At 26.1% G+C, this 23,468-nt stretch overlaps 1 protein-coding gene across 1 annotated transcript in view; it reads right to left on the reverse strand.

Moving 5' to 3' along the window:
- LOC112598246 (dynein beta chain, ciliary-like) overlaps positions 1 to 23,468 on the reverse strand; it is a 60,809-nt gene that overhangs the window by 15,286 nt on the left and 22,055 nt on the right. The window contains 29 exon segments of the mRNA XM_025344648.1: positions 44 to 213; positions 287 to 429; positions 510 to 663; positions 1,080 to 1,232; positions 2,002 to 2,111; positions 2,189 to 2,315; positions 2,891 to 3,124; positions 3,212 to 3,451; positions 4,318 to 4,506; positions 5,251 to 5,407; positions 5,486 to 5,685; positions 6,461 to 6,622; positions 6,685 to 6,904; positions 7,645 to 7,838; positions 8,723 to 8,835; positions 9,173 to 9,365; positions 9,424 to 9,597; positions 10,285 to 10,567; positions 10,645 to 10,793; positions 10,868 to 10,995; positions 11,170 to 11,380; positions 11,447 to 11,671; positions 11,735 to 11,936; positions 12,003 to 12,145; positions 12,295 to 12,414; positions 12,496 to 12,630; positions 12,709 to 12,844; positions 14,331 to 14,509; positions 15,171 to 15,404. Of these exon segments, the coding sequence (XP_025200433.1) occupies positions 44 to 213; positions 287 to 429; positions 510 to 663; positions 1,080 to 1,232; positions 2,002 to 2,111; positions 2,189 to 2,315; positions 2,891 to 3,124; positions 3,212 to 3,451; positions 4,318 to 4,506; positions 5,251 to 5,407; positions 5,486 to 5,685; positions 6,461 to 6,622; positions 6,685 to 6,904; positions 7,645 to 7,838; positions 8,723 to 8,835; positions 9,173 to 9,365; positions 9,424 to 9,597; positions 10,285 to 10,567; positions 10,645 to 10,793; positions 10,868 to 10,995; positions 11,170 to 11,380; positions 11,447 to 11,671; positions 11,735 to 11,936; positions 12,003 to 12,145; positions 12,295 to 12,414; positions 12,496 to 12,630; positions 12,709 to 12,844; positions 14,331 to 14,509; positions 15,171 to 15,404 (5,078 nt within the window).

Below are 23,468 nucleotides of genomic sequence, written 5' to 3' on the forward strand. Positions count from 1 at the left end.
TTAATCCCTGATAAACACACTTTGACACGCAACAATAATATACCATGCTACAGCTTCAGCCCATCGGACGTTTTCTGACCCCAAACCACCAATTAGTCTGTTTGCTAATTCGATTGTTTTATTGGTCGCGTCCGCTTCTTGTTGACAATGCAATTTTTCGGATGTGGCTTGCTCAAAGTCAGCTGTCAATTTGGAAAGCTGTTCTTCTAAGGACTTCATAAAAAATGTTCATTTTAATTCAATATACCTATAATTATTATACTGCTAAAGAGAATTTCATACTTACGGCGACTTTTTTCTTTATAACAGCCAATTTTTCTTGGGCCTGAGCGAGTTCTGTGTTGGCTTGAGCTAAGGCTAATCGTTTTGGTTCCACGTCACAATATACTTCGTAAAATTTTATAATGTTTATCACCCAAGCACAGAGACCTACAGTTAAAATATTGAATACAATATTAAATACTGATTTATGTTAAACCTTAACACAGCACGAATATTTTGAAATTCACCAGCAGCTGCAGCGGACTTTGATCTAACGAATTCAGGTTCGAACTCTGGATCTTTTAAGTACGGTTTAATAGCTTTAGTTACTTCAGGATGAATGTTCTCTTTATCATAATTTATGAGTAAATCTAGGAAACTGTCCACTTTAGCCATCATTATCTAAATTAAAATTAAGCAGTCTAAATTAAATGGAAAACCAGTTTTTTAATTTTCAAAATATATTGTTTAATGTTTAGATATATTTCCCACATTAAAATATAAATTGAGTATAATATTATACACTTCGAACCAAAGTAATCTAAAGTTTTAATGTGAATATATGTTTCTTATAATATATTGTATATTGATAGAGTACTTTTATCGTATACATTTAAAAACAAAATATATATAATATATAGATATACTGTAAATTATCATATTTGTAATCATAAAATTAAACACTGATTAAATTTTCTGTTTAATCTCAACAGTACTATTTAACAATAAAATAACGGATATCATATTTTTTTTATAAAACCAATTCAATTTAAAATTATAAATATAATATAATTACATAATATAGATTTAGCACGTACTTTAGTAGCTTTCCAACTACGATCTTTGGGTATTTTACCGTTTTGTGCCAACAATACCATAACAGCAGCCGTTACATTTGTAACAACACCGGGAGGCGATCCAAATGATTTTAATTCTGTTAAATTTGATTTGTTCAATGTGTTTAAAGCTTCCTGAAATAACAAAATTATAATAACATTTTAAACCATTTAAATATAACAATAAATACTAATCAACAAATACGGACGGAGTTCACGCCAAATTACATTGAAAATGTTTTGTAAAAAAAAAGTATGATAAGTTCGTTATACTAGAAACCTCTTGTATTTATTTCGAATATTATTTTAATCTTAAGTCATCCACTGGATGCATATATAGTGAAAGGCAAGGAAACGGCGATAATAAGCTGTGTTTATAACCACAGATTTAAAATAAGTTGCCTGAGAATCAACCGAATGGTCCAAACCCAACTTTCTTCTTAGGCAAGAAACTAGGTTCTATGTGTGACATAAAATTATAACACAGTATGACTTCTTGATCACACCACAGCTTAAACCTTTTAAAAAACTATTTTACTAGTAACAAACTACCCATACGGTTGTAAACCAAAAAAGTTATTAAAAAAATATAACTTCACAAAAATATATAGGCGAAGTAATGGAAAACAGTCAAATATGTCACTATAATTATTTATTCATATTTTTTTAGTGTTTAAATATTGTTTCATTTTAGATATTAAACTAAGTATTTTAATTCTAGTGCAATATGATATTTTATTTTCTCAAAATAGGATTTCATAAACTTTTAAATTTTTAATATTTAAAAAAAAAATTAATGGAGTATTAAGCATTAATTATCTAATATTCGGTATTCATTTTAGAGAATCTTATAATTAAAATATATATTATCTATATTTGTTTTCAATATATTTTAAATACAGACTTGAGCAGCGAGTAGTGCTGGTTCAGCCTTTACAAGGTCTTCTTCGCAATCTCGCTGTTTTTTCTTTACTTCTTCTGCTATCGAACCAACTTTTTTTTCTTCGTCATCGGCTTCATACAAATAATACAAATATATAAAATATTTGAATTTAGAAAATATTATTTTTGTAATTAATCTTAAATCATACCGAATGCTTTTTCTTTTGATACTTTTTCAGTTTCAATACCAACTATTTGAATAAGTTTGTCAGCTGCATCGTTTTTAATTTTTAATTCAACTTCTTGAATTGCTAATTTTTCTTTTAAATTATCCACCTAAAATTAAAATTTAACAAAAATCACACACATGATGCATTTAATACAGATAATGAGATAAATATATAGTAACACATTAAATTTTATCCGAATGGATCGTCAAAAAGCTTTTGTTACTAACATATATTTTTAGATTATGATCAAAGTAATGAATATATTGTTTTTACAATACTTATATATTTATTAAAACGTATATGAAAACGGTTTATCTTTATTTTTCATTTTTAATTTAACATACCGTATAATTAACAGCATAAAAAATAAATTACTTTAATAGCAAAATAAATGTTTAATAGAATGTACCTACTATCTAGTATTATATAGATGGCTAACCAACTGATCAAAATCGTTTTCATTTATAATTATTTATCATTGAATTCAAATTCAACACATGATTACTGTGACCTAACCTCTCAGTGAAGAAATTTATACTTTTAAAACCAAGCTATATACTATTCAAATATACAACAGAGTATATTCCCTAGGTTTTAATATAGGTACTATCACAAACACAAATCTTTTCTTTCTTATTTTTAAACAATTGAGTCTATAATATAGACTCAACATAAACTAACTTGATTAGCTGTACTTTTCAGTTTTTCCAACCCATTTTCTAGACGATCTATTTTGCTTGCTAACTCAGCTGACTTTCGCCTTAACAACTTGGAGTAGAGTGATATCTGTTCCAAAAACGACTTAGGCGTAGTATAGTTGTACCGACGGTCGCTCTGTAAATATATTCGCGATATGATGTTGACCTGAGTGTGCGCGTAACCCATGAACTTGGCGACAGATTCTCTAAAATTTTCCTAGAAAAAATGCAAAAACGACGGGTACGTCACATTACTTTTTAGCAATGATAAATGAGGATTTGATTGAAAAGAAATAGTTTTTACCGGAAGCACTTCAAGTTCCGATAAAAACTGATTGGAAACGGACATGAGTGCTTGTTGAGGCCACTCGTGAAACCAGTTGATAGATGTGCAGTTGACCAGAGCGGGAAATTTCCTGGAACGAACTCGTAACACCGAACCAACTGGCGAAAAACATAGTACGATTTTTAACTGTCGTCTAACCCGGTCGATGAAAAACTTCCAACAATTTTCACGCGTGTCCAACTGTCCAGCGCCTTTAACCTAATCAATATCCAAATGTATTATATAATATATGTTTAATTTATTATTATTGTTTATTGTACAATATCTTATAATTATAAGTAAAGGGTAAAATATATTTAAAACATTGTTAGGATGTGTCAAAAGCAACTCACATCTCATAACTGTAACATTAAAATATTGATTTTTTAATAAGGTGTTACAAAATATTCTCATAGATTACAGAGATTATGAGTTATTGATTTAAACGTTACGATATTCTAGAGATAATGAATGAAATGCACTGTCGGGTGTTGTAAAGTTACAATAGCTAGTATTAAACTTATAATTCCTCATTATAAATTGTTTGCTTATATGATTCATTATAATCATGTATCACGTCCTTTATTATCAAAAAATAAATAAGCCAGACGAGTAAATACACGCAAGCATCGAATTAATACCCTTATAAACACCTATGTTCTACAACAATAAACACATGAGATCATTGATCGAGCAGCAATAAGTAGACATTTCATGCTAAATGTATACATATATTACATGCATTTACTAAATACTTGAATACATAAATATATAAATACTAAATACATATATACACAATTATAAACTTATTAGTAGAATATAGTATATATATATATATGTACATTATAACGATAACGATTTAAAATAAAGACTGATTAATATCAACAAGTAAAGAAACCACCCCTCCATGTCATTATAATATCTCCTTACAACATCCAACGACCGATTCGTTTTCACAATCGTATCTTTCTTTTGTATACCTGAGTCATAACTTAACACCTTCTTTCCCATTGACGTCTACTAATTCATTTTATTTCATTTTTATTACAATAAACGGTTTTATATACGATAACATAAAATCTTACTTCGTTACGAACGCCGGCTATAATATTTTCGACCTCATCGTCGGGGAACAGTTCAGGAATTTCGCCAGTTGAAAGCATGTCATTGATCAAAACTAAAAACGATTCCGACGGTACTTGAGCGTCAGTCATCAAAAAAACAATTCCTACATTCTTCAAACCCGATTTTAAGTACAAACTAGATAGTTCCATCTACATGTTAGGTAATAATTATTTTTAAACGATTACTCTTTGTTGAATGTTATGTCTTCAAAGGTAAACAATTTAATTAAAACAATTGTCAAAAATAATTAAGTTAACACAACATTAAGAACATTAAGTTACTGTTGATAAATAATAATTAACAAACAATATCTTTAACTAAAAATTTTAAAACCAATGTAGAAAAAAAAATTAAGCTTTACTTAATTAAAAGGAGTTAATTTTTTTCTTTTTTTTTTTTTCTATTTGAGTCGCACATAATATAAAGATTGCTATGAAACTTTCTATTTTTTTTTTAATACTAATTAAATATTTTATTAAAAATAAATCCTACTGTTCCTTATTATTATACATTAGCTGTTGCACCTGTTATACCTAGTGTTAGAGGTAATTACAGGTCAGTAGCACATTTAATGAAACTAAACTATTTTATCAAGAAATATCTATTGATTCGTTTTTATTTAAAATAATGTATAAAGTGGGTATAATTAATATATATATATGCATAAACTTGATTTTAACTTAGTGTATTATTTTTATATTAACTTGTATAGCTTAGTAATTATAATGGATATTTTGATTAATTAAGTTAAATAGAAAAGTAATTCTAAAATATTTTAAAAGTCAAAAAATTAAGTTTAAATTTAAGCTTTAAATTATTATCTAATTAATGCTTACCTTTGAATATATTTTAATTTTTTTCTATAAATAAAAGATTTTTTTTTAAAACCTCACTTTAAGATCCAAAAGCCCGTAGCCTTTGCGTAATTGTATTTGAGCTACCTCCAAGCTGGAAATAAACGCTGCCAAACGCGCTAAACACTGTTTTCCGCTACCTCCAACCCCTACCAATAAACAGCTGCCCCTTGGTGATTCCAATATTCGGTTTATTCTAAATGTTATTTTAAATTATTTAATCATATCGAAAACTGTAACTCATAAATTATAATTATTAATTATTACTGCCAACCTGCAAATGTGCATCATAGCGTCTTCGAATAGCACCAAATTCATGGCAGCAACCAAATCATTGTATAAATTTAGAGCTTCTTCCAGTAATTTTGTAAGATTAGTCCAATTTTTTACCGATAAATACTTAGGTTCACCAATACCTTGAGCAAAATGGCAATAAATATTCGGTTTTTCAAAAACTGCACATTCATCGATTTCCTATAAACAATAATGTTTATTTTTATTAAAAGTACTTATGTCATATTATAATATATAATAATATATAATATAAATATAGGAATTATAATAAAACGGTTATTTGACATACATAATTAGGAATTAAATATTGAATTCTTAAATTTACTCCTTTTTGTTTCAATTAACCAGAATTTTCAATAAAAATAACTTATTATTAATAGCATACAGTTATTTAAAAATGTTTGAAAGAAGATTATCATAATATATTTTCGTCATAATGACATTAAAGTTTTCATCTATATATAAATATATATATTATTTTAAACTATCTATTGACTATTGTTTATTTATATGTTTTAAGCAAAAAAGAAATTAATTTTATTTAGTTGATAGTTTCTATTTAACTTTCTTAAACAAACTGTGTTAAAAATAAAAAATAAATCAATCAAATATTAACTACAAACTTGTTTAATTTTTTTTCTATTAACTCAACTCAACTTAAAAAATATCATTAAATGCTCAGTTTAGATGTGTTTAATGTAATTTTAGTTGCCTACTTTTAAACTTATGAAGGCATTTACACAAATATTAATAAAAAAATCTTTGAATGTTACAATCTATCAATGAATTATTATAATCAATAAATGGTTATTGAGCATTTCGAAAAAAATATATATATTTTGATATTTCTATAGATAATATAATTATTGTATTTTAAACTGTCAATAGTCATATGTTTAAATGTTGAATTATTAAAGTATTCTATTCATATACGAGTATAAAACTGTAGACTTACATCAAAGAATTTTTTTAAGGCATCTGTCTGTATTTTGGTAAACGCATCTGAATCTTTGTCGTCAACTAATTTATCTGAATATACTCTTTGGCATTCGTGCATCCACAATCGCATTAGATCTGCAGTGCAGTTCAGACATTCCCCGGTACTGAAAAGCAAACCCTAAAATACAATATTTAAAAAAATATTATACCTACGTGATTCGTTTCAAAACTTGTAAATACTTGAAAGACATTTGATAAATCTCTTAGATTGAAAATATAATGAAATTTGGTTGCGGTAGGTAGAAACACCGAATTAACTTTGTTGTGTAACCAGATTGTAGCTTCTATTACGTTATCAGCTAGTTTTGAGGCGACTTGTGGGATTCGATATTCAAAATTTCCGAAATGTTGATTTAAAATTGAAGAATAAATCATTGTCAATGACTCTGACCCTGGAAAACTGTACGCTAAGAATCATTAAAATATATATGTATAACCAATTAGATAATACTAATAAAGTAATGAATAAAACACAACCAATAACTAAACTTAATCATACATGATGAATGGTGTGACATAAATACCTTTTTCCATTTAAATTTTTTATAATATAAAATTGTAATATTAATATGAATATGTATAAATATTATATTATATTTGAAGCTATTATGACATAAATATAAATATATTGTATAATCTGCTTATATATTTTATCACTTTAGTCATACACAACATTATAACAATACGACCTACGTATTATTATTCTATTTTGAATTTTTTTTTTTTTTTAATAAAAATTAGGTGTACTTGCTCAATGAAGAATCATAAATGTCTTGACAGTTCAATTTTAATGAAACTATTTATTTTTTAGAAATTAATTATAATACATTATTCATAGAAATAAACAATAAATCTATAAGATTGTATGTATTATTGTAATTTAATTCCAAATTTAAATTTGTAGATTTAACTTATTCGATCGTTATGAATACGTTGTATACATTCTATTTTTGCAGCTCAATCTTTTATTTTTACAAATATTTAATATCTTGTATGAATCTTCGAAACAATAGTGAAAGACACCGCGCGTAAATTGTAATTTGCCAGTATAGTAGATTATAGGTATACACAATTTGTTATGTGGAGAAAGTGAAAATAAGATCTTTTAATTATTAAAAACAAAAGGTTTATTAGATATACCTCACAGCGATGACACAAAAATGCCGCTGTAGCCGAGGGTTGATTGTAAAACTTCCCGCAGTTGGATTCATGCAAGACACATATTGACAGTTGTGAATGTCTTTTAACGACAATTTGGTTCTATCATACCAGTGCCCATAGTCCAAATGTTGTCGTATAAGAGTGTGAGGTTGAACAGTTCCGTAGCAATCTACCTGAAATTGTATACAATAATGAATAATAAAAAACCGTGGTAGTCAACATTTCACCAAGTCGCATGTATATTAGTTTTTATGCATAATCATTCTGTAGAAAAGTGTTAATTGTATTCATATAGTAAGTAATTAGTAATCTAGACATTTACCAAGTTCATAATAATAATATGTAATTTAAATATTTAAAGTCATATTGTAAATTATTATTATTAGGGATCAAATTTACATATAAGCACAAAAAATTCTCAAAATATATTTATTTTTTAAATGCTGTAATATGCTAAAAAATAAGCATTTATTATTAAACATGCACTAAAAATTGAATCGAAAATATTTTATTTAAAATTATGTAAAAAATTATTATTAATTTATTAAGTATTAAAAAGGGAAAAAAGTTTTAAAAGTATAAAAAAGTATTTCGCCATCTTCGCCATCTAACATTCTTTATCTTCAATTTATAAAATATTAGCCCACATAAATAGTGAAAACAAAAATAGATCTATATTAATATAATATACCTATATACGTAACATATGAGTATGTCATGTTATCGATATTATATGGTTGTAAACATGGAAATACGACGAAAAATAAATATATGTGCGATAAATAATAATATGCTCTATAAAACTACAAATATATATATATATATATATAATATATATATTAGGTAAAACCGTAAAACCGTTGAAATATGCAAAATATGCTAAATACAATTAGTTTTATTTGAATAAAAATGATCTTAAACGGGGATAATTCTTATCGGATTTCAAAAAGCTTATTTCAACACGTATAAATAATATAATACAATACATATGTATTTGCGTTTTTGCATATAAATCCGGTCTCTAGTTATTATTATTAGTTATTAATAATTATTTTACCTCGGGCATATTCATGTCGTCTAAAAAGTATATGAGTGTTTTATTTCCCGGTGGTCCATAATTTCGGCCAGCTTTTTTCTCTAGAGGTTTTTCTAGTATTTTTTGTAACATCTCTGCAATAAGCCAAAATCAAATTAATTACGTATTGAAAACTATAAAAATGTACAGATATTGACACCAAACTTCATCGTAATGAGTACTCATAAGTTCCCATGCATATTATCAATCATGTTATTAAGTATTTTATAATAGGTGACATTGAATATTATTTCAAGATACATTCATGATCGAATTGTTTCAATTTTAAAACAAATTATAATTTTATAAATATATATTTTTTTACTGCACATTCGAATAATTTTTTGGCACAAACTCTATCGCACTTACAAGCCAAAATCATTATACTGACAGTATTATTGTTTATTATTCATTACGTTAAAGTATTTTTACCTGACGTCGTATAGTAATTGAACGGTATATTAGTCACAGCATAGTTTTCCGAGAGACTGGTGAGCTTCTCGTTCATCAATACCGTTTTTCCGCAACCCGCACTCCCTACTAACATTACTGGGTGTTTGTGGTCCATGAGAAGGTCCACAAAAAACCTGGTCCTTATCGATTCTGGCGTATGAACCAAAGCGCTCTGTGGAAAACGAAACAGTGGTAAACAAACGTCAAACAATCAATGAACATTATTAAACCTGTAGGGGCATGTCCGAATCCAATTCAAATTTTGGGATGATGTTCGTCCAAGGCATGAACTCTTTGGTTTCCGTGTCGATGTAGTAATCGAACACAGTACCCTGAGACGGATATTTAATAGTTTTGAATTCAGCTACCCACCATTTGGAAAACTCTACTTTGTAATCGACCACCTGAGTGTCAAAAATAAGAACAACAATTTTATGATCTATCAAAGTCTCTAGATTGTCAAAAAATCAAGAAAATATAGAATATTTTGAAAAAAAAAATACAAGTTTTTAATCACCTAAGAGTACCTATGCGTAAAGTATGAACAAATAAGCAAAATATTTGGTGTAATAAGAAAGGGCTTCATCCCCTGATTTTTTTCACGCGTTTATTGTATAATGTTATATTTATATACAATATATAAATATGTTAATTTAAAAAAATTATGCATTATATCAACCATATATTTTTTTAATGGGGTTTATAGAAATTTTAGGAACTAATATATTTTTACTTGCGCTACTTTCTACGCACTAGATAATACCACCTGTTGATAGCTTAGATATACTCGGTGTGTTACATGCTCAATCAGCATTTATTAATCGTTTTTTCATTTAATGGTGTGCTTTTGTTGCCAAGGTATATTTTTTTGAAGAGCAATGGTGCTGATATCCGTTAAAATATTTAACACTGTGGTAAATAATTAATATAACCCAAACATTGAGATAATAAAACAATAAACTACTGATTACAACTATATAACTGTTTAATAGTAAATATTTAATATATGTTTTATGTCAACTTCTCGGGTTCAAAATTTTAAATTTACCATTTATGACTTTTAAATTACTCCTACCGATTTTCGTTCTTACCTGTTCTTGGTATATGGCCGCTCCGAATGACCATATGCACACAAACGTGAAGTATAGTTCGTACCATTCTTTAGGACAATCCGTCGGAGTGTTGGTTGGCACTAAAATGCACTCAAGCAAATGACACAGCATTTGTATATGTGACATCTCTGTTATTGGTATGATCTTTTTAAACCTGTTGCGGATATTTTCTAGACACGATGGTATGTATTTATCAAACAGGATCACGAGGTTACTCTTCTCCACAGCATGCTCTCTGGTCTCGATCCAACTCGTTACATACCTGTAAATAACGTATATACTTACTATGGAGATTGTTTTAATTTTATAAATGAATATTATATTGTTTTTTTTTCTCACGGATTCCATCCTAAATCTTGCGGGTTTAAATACAAAATGCCTGCTCGGGATACGGTAGCTGGTGTAGCCGTCCGCAAGTTTGATATTTCAAAAATGAGCCTCATCGAAGGAGTTAAAGCAATACGTTCATTGCTAGCTAACGTTAATACCTAAATAACACAGATTTTTAAAGAAATTGGTTATGAACAATATTATATTAAATTTATATATTCTTTATTAATACCTTGTTGTCGTCCATTACAGTGTTAAGTGACTCAATCCACATCGGGTCAATATCACCGTCCAATAAAATCCATTTAGGAAAATTGTTTGGAATGTTTGCTTGTTCTCTCATTATAACAGAAAATAAACCTTTGAATGATATATAAAAAATAACCGTTGTATTTTAGAGTTAAAATTAAAGATATGCAATTTAATATTAAAAATATCATAAATTATTATTATATTTTATTATTATTATTATTATATATTATAATTATTTTATATTAAGAATGATTATAAATAAGTTAAAAATTTAAAATTTACCGTCTTTCCATTCGCGGGTAGCAGGGTTAATGACACCAAATAGCTCATCATTAGTTACTGCTTTTGGATTTAAATCATTGTAAATCGGTTTTCGTTTTATATTTTGATAAGTCCTAAATAGCGTTTTCCAAACTTCAGTTTTACCAGTGCCTGCATTTCCAACTACAAATACGGAATGACGAACTTCCAAAAGCTCTTCTAATTGTACGACCTGTATATTAAAACTTATAACTATTACGCTGTCGCTATGTACTACACGAAATACAACAGCCAATACTTTAAGTATGAAATTTTCTTCTGGTTGCAACAATAAATCAACAGCCGCTTGTTTCACGGTCTTTTCAAAATCTTGGTCCCTTTTACGAGGTACGTCCAGCGACGGAAACAAATCCCCTATCAGTCCCATGAATACCGGGACATCATCACTAATAATTTTTGGTATGTTGAAATCTCTTAAAGCTCTCATCAACACTTCTTCTTCGATACGTCCAGGATCACCTCTCTTCAATGATTTTATAATTTTATAATCATATGTGTCGTGTTACAAATAGTATAAATAGCTTACCTTCAAAGAACCAGCAACAACTAATACAGACTTTATGGCCCTTAAACCCCAATCATAATGATCCTGCTTGGAAAGCAGTTCTTTACACAGAGTATACAAAGTTATAAATTTCCTTGCAAGAATTTTCGCTTCTTGAAATCCTTCAGCGACCAACATTATTTCACAAATTAGTTCAAAATCCGGTACTACCATAGCACATGGTCTATAACAGTTGGAATTGTTTATTTAATAAAAAAGCCAGTTTTTTTTTTTTATCAAGAGTACTAACCTAAATAGAGCTTTTAAATTTTCTGGTAACTCTGTTCTACCAGCATAACCGGGGTTCATTGTAATAAAAATTCCAACAGACGAAATCAAACTAATTTTTTCTCCCATAAAGTTAAACGTAGTCGCTTTTTCTCGAATCGCATCCTACGAGAGATAGTATTTAATATTATAATAATATTAAGTTTTAACGTTGAAATGAAAGATTTGTATTATAATAAAATCATAAATAATAATTTAATAAAAGTATTTTAATCCATATAAAATTTTCATAGTAATATTTTAATATGATATACCTGAATGGATTTCACTTGGACAGCGACCACTGATAGTACTTCGACAGATATTCTGTTAAACTCGTCGAAACAACCCCAAGCACCTGTTTGAGCCAATCCTTTATAAATATTGCCGCATGACTAAAATATATGTATTTACTTATAAAAAAATAGTTATATAATATATTTATTGATGCGCGTTATACTATACAAAACGTATACCTTGTAATCCATTTGCTCAGAACAATTGAACACGTAAACCATGACGCCGAGAGCGCGACCGAGATCTTTAGTTGTCTCTGTTTTACCAGTTCCTGCGGGTCCGGCGGGTCCTCCGCCCATCACTAAATGTAACGACTAATAAATTTAAAAAAAAAAATACAATATTTTTATCCTTTTAAAAATTACAATATTATCGTAAATTTTAATGCATACTTGAGTTAGGGTTATGTAACATCTGTCCGTCAAAGGAGTGATTACTAAACGCGGTGTATTACCTAAATATTCGTGACTGTATCGAAATTGTGCATCACAGATATTAGCGAAGCAGTCTTTATCTTTTTCATCCCACCTAAAATTAAAGGCATTAATATCAATAATATTCATGGATGTGATATATTTAGATAATACTCTCTATTAATTTTTATGTTATCGCAAGCCATTATAATTACCTTAGTCAATTTTTGTGTTTAAGTAGCTAAAATAATATATCAATATGATAATTTTTAATTACCTACATAATACTACATACATAGCAAAGAAGTGTTCTAAAAATATTGATTCTACAAAATAAATTGGATATGGAAAAAATATATTTTTTTCAATTATATTTGAAATATATATAATTTATGTAATAGAAGTAAAAGTAAAAAACATTTTTAGGTAATTAAAGTATTATATAAGTCATAGCTTTTAGAAAAGTATTCTGATTCAGATTATTAGAAAACGAAAAAATATCAAAAAAAAAAAAAAAAATTATAAAGCTTATAAAAAAATATCATGACAATGTAATTCTCTGTATTAATTAATTACTTTAAGAACGACTTAATTTAAGAATCTTGTTTAAGATTAATTATACTATTTGATAACAAATCGTATAACATATAAATCGAAAAAAATACATTTTAATGGGCAAGAAAAAACTCCGAATTCCAATTATTGCAACTCCACTATATATATAAAAGGTATCCGAATAGAAAAAATATTTTTAAAGTTATATCATTACTTCTAGTAAATCTTATTATGAATAAGTATAGGAAAAAAATACTCCATCATTTAAAACATTGTTACTTTTAAGCTATAGTATAAAAAAAATATAATCTCGATTTTGATGATATCTGATGACTGGTTTTAAAAAAATATTTTTAAATTTTTTAAATTTTTATTTTATTTTCAGATTAGGTTCAGATTAGGTTTAGACATACTGGAATATTTTAGTGGTATTGGCAACCCCAAAATACCAACTAAATCAAATCAAGATTTTTTACCAAAAACCATTCTCAACAGTAATTAAAGTTTAAAGCATTTTTACCACTTTAAAGGATTATAACCTCATTACAGTCACAAAAAAACATAATTCACCACTCAGCCATACATTGTCATAAAAATAATTAATAACGTATTAACGTACGAAATCAATTAACACAAAACATCTATAAGTCGATTATTACTTCTAACTATAAATGCTATAATTTTACTGATCAAGAACATAATATTCTCTTCTACAAACAACAAATTATCGAGGTAATATGTGATTGATGTTAAAAATATTCTTTGTAAATAATGTTAATTTTAATATTATTGGTATCATTATACAATATACATACATTATACACTTATATATTATATACATAATATTTAGTACCATATCTTGATTCTTTAATAAATAAACCACTGTATTATAAATGATAAAATTAACTATTATATACATTAATACATTATAGTAATAAGCCTTCAATCATTACATTATCTTATCACATGAAGAATACACTTTGCATTTTTTACTTAAATTAATAAAACACTACATGCGTTTAATTAACATGTAGATATAGACTTGCCTGTGTCTGAGTTGCGATTGCCATTGAAACGCAAGTACGTTTTCAATCTTTGATTGTATCAATCTAGCTACGACGTCTCTAGAATGCACATCAATTGTACAAATTGTCATTATTTTTTGTCTGTCTTGTCTAGTCAATTCTCCCAATAATAATGATATCAGCGTATTCAACTGAGAAATCTTTATATACAAATTCGTTTTTAATAAACTTACAATAATACTATTTATATACTAATATTGATATGTGGCTAAATAGATGATCATGTACTGTAAACTTATTAACTCTTTATAAAACCAATAAAATAAGATTATGAAAATTCAATAAAAAAATTGAGTTAAATTTACTTTAATTTTAATAACACTATTATAATATTGTTTTAAGGAATAAATTATACAATTGACTAAATTATAATATTAAATAATATAGAAGTTAATAAGTTTTTAACGGCAATGCATAAATATTCATACATTATTTTCAGTATTATAATTTAATAGAAAATTATTATTTTTAATTTTTAAGAACAGGTAATTATAATAATTATTTCAATATTATGTTTTATGCATTACTTAAATAGTTAAATGGTAAAACAATTACATTTGTATAAATATTTATAATTCTAATGTAAATAATAGTTATTATAACTCCTTGTCTTATTTCATTATACAATAGCTCAAATCATTATAATATTTGTACTAATTCTTAAAGTTAGTACCTAATATTAAATTATTTTATTTCGATAAAAATCTGCCTACTTTATAATATTCAATAAATTAACTTATATTTTATCAGTTAGATATCTGTAACTAGTTATGAGTTTCTCATATTATATTTTATAATCACTTGTTTTCTTTGATAATCTTTTAGGGCATTTTCATAGCCCTCTTCAAGCCTGGCAAATGCAATGTTTACTTCCGTAGTCCACCAAATTTGAGTACCGCACAATGATACTTGAGCTGGGTAGTCGAACAGCCATTGTTCTCTTGGTTTTTCTTCATAAGACAAGGTACTTTCTAAAAAATTATGTCTAATTGTCTCACGCATCATTGATTGTATCTTGTTGAGCCATTTTTCTACCTGCAAGTATATTATAGTTAAAAATTAAAACACAGTATAATAGTAAACATTAAATTTATTGACTTTTAGTTCATAAATATTATTATAATAATAATTAATTATTAGCAATTGAAGAAATAAATTATACTGTTTTATTGTCAAAATTATCAAACACAACATAATCATCATCATCATCATCATCATCATTGTAATTATTAATTTAATGCATGTGTTAGAATTTTATTTTATTTTATATTTATGTTTTGTATTAGTAAGATTGATTTTACACGATGTACCCAAAGTCTTAAAATACCTATATTACTTAAAACTGAAATATAAAATATTCATATTTAAACGAATTAAAAATATAATAAAATAAATACACAATATACATAAAAAGGTAAATAAATTTTTTCATGATACTAATAATTAGTAATTAATATTATTGTAGTTAGTAGTATGATTATAAATGACAATAAATTAATAAATAACTATGTGATTATTGTTAAATTAAACTACTCGTAACTCGAATAAAAATATATAATATACATTAAACAGAACATAACAAATATCTATCATAATTATTAATATTTTAATGATACCTATAAATTAATACTTATATATAATGTCATTATACGCCTGGACACTTATAAATTTGTATATTATTATCATGTGCCTATTATTTAATATTCTTAATGTTGAAGTACAACTTTAAAAAAAAAAAATATTGTCTAAATAATTGTTTGTTACATTCTACTGAGTAAGTTGAAAGTAGTGTTCATATTAAAACACTTAATATATACCACAGTTCCTACTTCCTATACAGTACCCATATAAACATAAACATTATATGTATATACAATAAAATATACAAAATAATTCAATTGTTTGAATTAGGTACTAGTATGTAAAAAAACATTGCAAAAAAAAATTTTTTTTATAATTGTTATTAAATACATTATACTACTATTTTCACTTTTGTTTTTTAATTTTATTCAAATTTATGTATAAATATTATTAGGTAGGTACTATCTAATATTACCAAATTTGTCAAAAAAATAACACCAATTAATATTTATTAATATTTTTATAAATAATTAGTATTTATTTGGATGTCACTAAATAATTTACCTCGTAAAGCTTATAAGTTATAATATACGTTAGCTATAGTTAAATTGATATTCAATTTTTATTACTTATAATATCGCCTATTTTTTCTATTCTAAAGGTCTTTACACTCAGATATATTAGGTACTTTCAAAACTGAAAATAGTCTTGGCAAAGTAATAAGAATGAATTACTCTTTCTAATGCCAATTCTACTAACCTTTACATAAACTTATATATATATATCATATTGAAATAGATTTCACTTGTAATCTAAATTTATAATCACCTGCCAATTATTATTTTATTTAAATATAAAAATATGTGTGTAAATCAGTAGATTACAATTAAAAGAATTTTCGATTTTTTGTACTTTTATTGTTTACTATTTTAGTAAATTAGTTTGATAATTTAGTGTCTATACAGCACTATTATAATACGTTATAACTTAAAATGTAAGTTCAGAAGCGCTTGTAATGTTAAAGTTTTGTTTTGTTTTAAATAATTAAATTAGTTATACTTCAAACATATCTAAAACCACAAGCAGCAATAACAACTAGACAAATAATCGGAACAGATACAAAAAAAGGCGTTCATCCTTGTTGACTCGTATAGTTTTGTTTTTTTTTTCAAATAGATAATTATTAATAGTAACTATAGTTCAACAATTAATTTTATTACTAGAAAAAATCTTTTTAATTAGAAATCACAACTGAAATAATTAAAAACAAATATAATACATTGTATGATACTATGATACACAGTAAATGGCAATTATTATTTATTACAATTGAACAAATAATAATAGTTCATATAAATAGTGTTGTTTTTATTGTTACTTTAAATTCGGAGGCGATTTATTCACATTAGAAAAAAGACGATTCAGAGTCGAGCTCGGATAATTGAATGTTTATGTCGTACTTGAAATATTGATGGCTTACAAAATAAACATATTGTGTCTATTGCGTGTTATTCTAATGTGCTACTTACGAGATGAAATAATATTATTTTTGTAAAACCAAGAGATTCTTGGCCTCGTATGAATCTAAAATAAGTAACCGTTAGTCAATGAAGAATTCAAAGAAAATATTTTTCATCTTGGGATAACAAAAATTTCTGGATGTATTAATATTCTTTAGTATGATAATAAAATAAATTGCGTATTTTTTCAACGATTACTCTAAGCAGAGCATATTTGCACTTTATAGGTCAAAAGCAGTGACCAAGTCGTTAATAATAATAACAATAAAGGCAATAGTGAGCGGACTTATGATAGAATATTATATCTTTGATACATCTAAAAAAAAACATAACTATATTTAGGGCTAGGAATTGTATGTATTGGTATTTATTTTTTTTAATTCCTTAAAAAATATGATGAAAATTGTCCACAAATTGTCTAATAACAACAAATATGATTTCATATTTTGTTTGCATATCTTAACTGTAATCACGAAAAATTAATGTTTTATGATTTATTTTTAAACAAAAGTAGTATTAAAAACAAGATGTCATTAAATATTACGCTCAAAATTTCAATTTCATAGGACCAGTGATTCTTTTCTTCAATGTGAAAATGTAAAAATATATTAAAATTTTAAGGGTTTGGTTGATGAACTTGCCTACAAATAAATAAGATAAATATAAAGTGACTTTGTTTAAAATATTTTTAAGTTATAAGATATTTCTTTTAAACTTCATGATAGCTTGGATATTGAAGTACTTATAAATTTATCACATATTTTTATTGCATAATTTTTATTTTGTATCATTAATTTTACATTATCTAACAAGTAATGATATGATAAATTTACATACTTTACTTTTAGATTCCGAGCAAAGTATCGAATGTATTAATTTTATAATGATATTATGTGTTTTTAATTTTTAATTTTTAAATATTTTTTGTGTCCGTCATTACTTTTTTGGGACAGTAAAAATGCTTCATTTTTCGCCATTGAAGGTAATTTTTGATAGCTAATTAATGCTATAATATTATATTAATTACATTAAAGGTATTAATATAATCCGTATTATTTTTCGAGATTGAAACTAACAAAGTGACATGTTCCTATAAATACAAATTCGAACATTTCCATGTTGAATATTTACAAACACAAAATAATATTTTGTATTGTTTCCATCATAAAATAATACTTACAATTATATGTTAATATAAATAAATAAACCTTAAGATTAATATATATAATCAATAATATATTTTATCACCTACCATAGTCCATAAGACATATTAATTATAATCTTATGTTTTTTTTCCAAAAGAAAAAAATTGAGGATTTTTATTATATATATACATTTATTAAACTTAAGTCCTCGTATTTTTAAAAAAATAATAAAAATGCTCAGTTATTATTTTAGAATAGTTAGCTAAAACAAACTTAGTGTGTAAAATTTTTAAAACTAATAGTTGTTTAAAATTTACATGTTTTTATATTTTCAAATCTATATTTCTTTCAAATAATAGTTTTAAGTAAGATTAAAAAATTAAATTAATTTATATGATACATTAAAAGTTTAAACTTAAATCACCAATATATTAATTCGTTAATTTAAGATTTTTATAAATATATTTATTTTACAACAATATGGATCTTTTTTTATATGTATACACCAAAAAGGATTGATTTTAAACAAAAAAAAATTATTAAAAACAAGGGACTTAAAACACAAAAATAAAAAATCTTAGATACTTTAAATTTTTATCAAATATTTATAATGATATTTTCTATACATTTTAATATTTACGAAATACTTTGATATTTTATGAAAATTGTTTTTTTAAATGTTGATATAAAATTTTTTGCTTTGTCAAAATCCTTGAAATTTTAAGTTATAAGTTATTAATATGCCAAATAAATATATCAAATGATATAAATTTAATATCACAATATTTTCTTATATGTATTTAAAGTGTCAAAATAAATAAATTTACAAATAATTTAGTATTTAAAAATGTATAAAATATTGGATTTTTATAACTAAAAATTACAAATTTAATTCTAAGTACATCTTAAGTAATTCATATACCGCAACAAAAAATCATAAAAATATATATATACTTTTTTTTTTTTTATAGTATCTATGTATTTAAATTCCAAAAAAAAAAAAAAAATCAATAAATAAATTAATAAAAATAACGATCTTTGTTATTTTAGTGTTATTACTTATTTAAAAATATTGTTAGTGAGTTCTTAAAAATGTTTGCATGTATAATTAATTTTACTATACGCAATGACATTTTCAAAATATGTAGATTAATTTTAAGATATTATCTATTACTGTTAACATTGTTTTACGAAAGGTATAATATAAATATGCATATACTTAATACTATAATAATAATACAATACTAATTATATAAATAATTTAATAATGCAATATTTTCGGACATGGCAAATGTTGCCTGTGATAATCCCAAGAGAGAATCTCATTTATATTATTATTGTATATTAAATGGAGCGATGTTGGGCGTTTTACGTCTACACGAAATTACAATGAATTGAAAATACAAAGTACTCCAATTTTCGGGCGTGTGGGCGTAACAGGATATCAGGAGAACACGCAAACCCGGCAATATAACTATGTAATTTCATAAACGATGCAAATTAATTACTTTGAAACCCAATAGGTACCGAATTCAACGTTTAATTTATTCTATTCCAAAAGAATTGTTTTTGTTAATAATTGAAGTTCGACGACAGTGAGCTTGTGATGATGTAATAAAAATCTAAATTACTTATATAATACTATTTATGTAATAACCAAACTGTTACTCGTTAGGTACGAGTAATGTTTTTATGGACATCACAGAAGGTACATAATGGCGCCAAAAATTCTGATTATCCAGGAAGTACAAATTGTCATATACGTGTTATAAAAACTGTTGAGTATAAAAAATAAATTATATCCCACCAAACAGGTATAAATTCATACAGAAACTGGTAAGGTTGAAATAGAAATAAAAGATTTTTAGCAATTTTTTATTTATTTAATAATGACGTAAGTTAAAAACACTTCGACTTCTTAGTCTTTAGCTGTGTATAATTAATTATAATATACTTAATAATTATACACTATAATACCTATATTGAAGTATTTCCCATTCAAATAAAATGCATTTCAATACTAAATAATTGCACTTAATAAATTATATAAAAATTGTACAAATAAACCTTACAAAAAATGTGAAAAAACACTTGTATATCGACTTGTATAGATTTGTGTAAATAAACATTTTTTTTTTTTTTTTTAAATCTGTTACTAAAACTTTATAAGGGAGTTTATTATTGACTGAATTTTCAATTCTTTAAGTCCATTCAATCTTGTAAATAAAAAGTACAAATATATTAAAAACAAACCGTATAATAATCACATTTTTAATTAATCAAAAAATAAAACTCATGTTGTAACTTAAGCATAATATCTGACTTTTTAACTTCAAAATTTAATTTAATTTAAATTGAATCTAATTTAATTGATTCGTAAAACATGACAAATGCGCAAGTATACAATAATTCCGTACTGAAAACATACCTATATTGCATAAATCAATTTTGTACAGTCATATAAATGTATAAAATTTACTCACGTCTCTCATATTTTCATATTTCTACATTTACAATAGTATCTGCATAGTATATAATGTTGCATAGTAAATATAAACATGTAGTATTCCTGCAATACAGCAATTTATATTTTAGCATTTGTATAATCACAGCTCACAGATACATTCTGAACGCAATAAAATTACTAACAGCCTAATCTGATTTGATCTCTTTAAATATTATATTATATAGGAACTTGCTAGTTGCAGTGATACCTGAAACAACGATAATGATTTTTGTAGGTACCAACAGACTTGGGCATTGAAAAAAAAATGTTAATTTTGACAATTATTCAAGGTTTACGTCGTTGAAAAATACAAGCCATACTCCGTTTATGCAATAATTCGATAAATTAAAAGATATCGTATATTGTTAATAGTTATATTATAATAATGTGATTAGAGCGCAATTTTATTTGTGTGATCTGTGCAGTTTGGAAACATCTCAGACCTCGGTAAGTCAATATTATTTTCTCAGAAAACGTGAAAGGTTGGATTACGTGTTTTTCTCTTGTTATTAATTCTCTAAAAAGTGTTTTTAGGAGAAAAAAAACCCATTTATTCGAATAGCTGGTTGTTCGTTAGTTGGCAATCAACACGTCGAAAACGCGACAGTCTACCAGGGCCGTAAGCGACATCGGCGCGCGCGAGAGCTAACGGATTGGAGCTCGCACAACGTCTTGACGAGGGCATTGTTTGAGAGCCCTGCACTACCAGGACCGCATGCAGACAGCCGTCGCGTTTTTTGCCGCCGCCGTCTTCGCGCCGCGATCGCCCGCCGACGGACACACTTGTTGCGCCCGGCGACAAATTTTTTTTTTCTCCGACAAAGACCGTCGTCGGTTGCCCGATAACAGGATCCCATCAACTCAGTGATATGCTCCGGCCGCGCCGTGCATAATATTATCGATAAAAAACGACTGGACGCTCGGCCAAATTTAATGTTTTCGTAATAATAACGTGTCGACTTCTCGACTTCGTGGCGTTATCGTCGGTCGCAGAACGCCAGAGAAACAGCTATTGGATATTATATAATATTATAAATCAATAATAATATTATGCTTTCGAATTATTATTTTCGAGAAGCGAAGACTTCGGTGTAGTCGCATCTTAATAATATATTTACGTATAAATTAACTCGCGTGAAAATCGACGAACTTTTAAATAAAAAAGAAACGAACAACACTAATAACTATTAATTCTTGACATTACGACGACAATCTTTGTATATGTTTCTAAGACGACTGTCGAACGTGAAATCGTGTATAATATGCACCTAACTCAACGGATGTTAGCCACGTTATATTTTATGCAGCTGTACATCGCAATAATATTATTTACATTGACGATAATTCCGTGACGAAGTAATATTCTGAAAATTAAAATATTTTTAGAAAAAATTTCGTAATCAATCTAGAATTTTTAAACGCATATTATTATTTCGTTATATTATAAATTATAATATAATATAGTATTGCTATGGTAAGTGTCTATACGTTTTTAAGAAACGTTAAAAATTCACAACACACATAATATTCTAGTTTATTGTAGTATTTTATACAAATTTAATATGAGTTATTTAAAATGGATTTCGACAAAAGCTTAAAAAACAATATCAAAAAAATTGAGATTTGCAATTGAATTATATAATAGTATTTCAATAATGTTTTTGAAAAATAATATTTAGCTTTAGCTGTCATTAGTTATAAATTGCGTTCCGTTTGAAATGTTTAACATACATAATTATTGACCGTACAAATGGAAAACGTTTTCAAATAGTTAAGACTTTATAATTTATTTTGAATTATTACTATTATTATAATTTATAAGTATAAATATAGTATGACACTATGGCAGTATATGCACGTAAATATTTTCACCACGAAAAAAGTATTGCAAGTGTATCTTTAAATAAATTAGTCGATGACAGACAACAATTATTTACCAACAGTCACCGTGCCAAAATGATCAGTACAAGATGAAATGAATCGTACAGATAGTAGGTATAATATTATAATAAAATAGAGGCCACTCTAATACTGATATGACATGTTATAACGTTAAAATTAAAATTATATAGTCGTATACATGAGTACGTGATGACCGACACGTGTACCCATCACGTGTACATAGTCATACATAGTAATATAGTATAATATACAATACGCGTTGTTATTATAGTTTGTGGGCATAAATGTTTTGAAGACGGTTTAAGAATCTTAAAATTTAATTATTAATAATATCAATACCAATATTTTAGCCAGCACCATTCCTAGTGTATTTGGTACTGTATTGTAATGTTGTATACCATATTATAAAGAAAGAGTAAAACTAAGATCACAGCGTTTTATCGGT

The sequence above is a fragment of the Melanaphis sacchari genome, unplaced genomic scaffold (genome assembly GCF_002803265.2).
Source record: "Melanaphis sacchari strain LSU unplaced genomic scaffold, SCAv2.0 Contig462_pilon_pilon, whole genome shotgun sequence".
Classification (NCBI taxonomy): domain Eukaryota; kingdom Metazoa; phylum Arthropoda; class Insecta; order Hemiptera; family Aphididae; genus Melanaphis; species Melanaphis sacchari.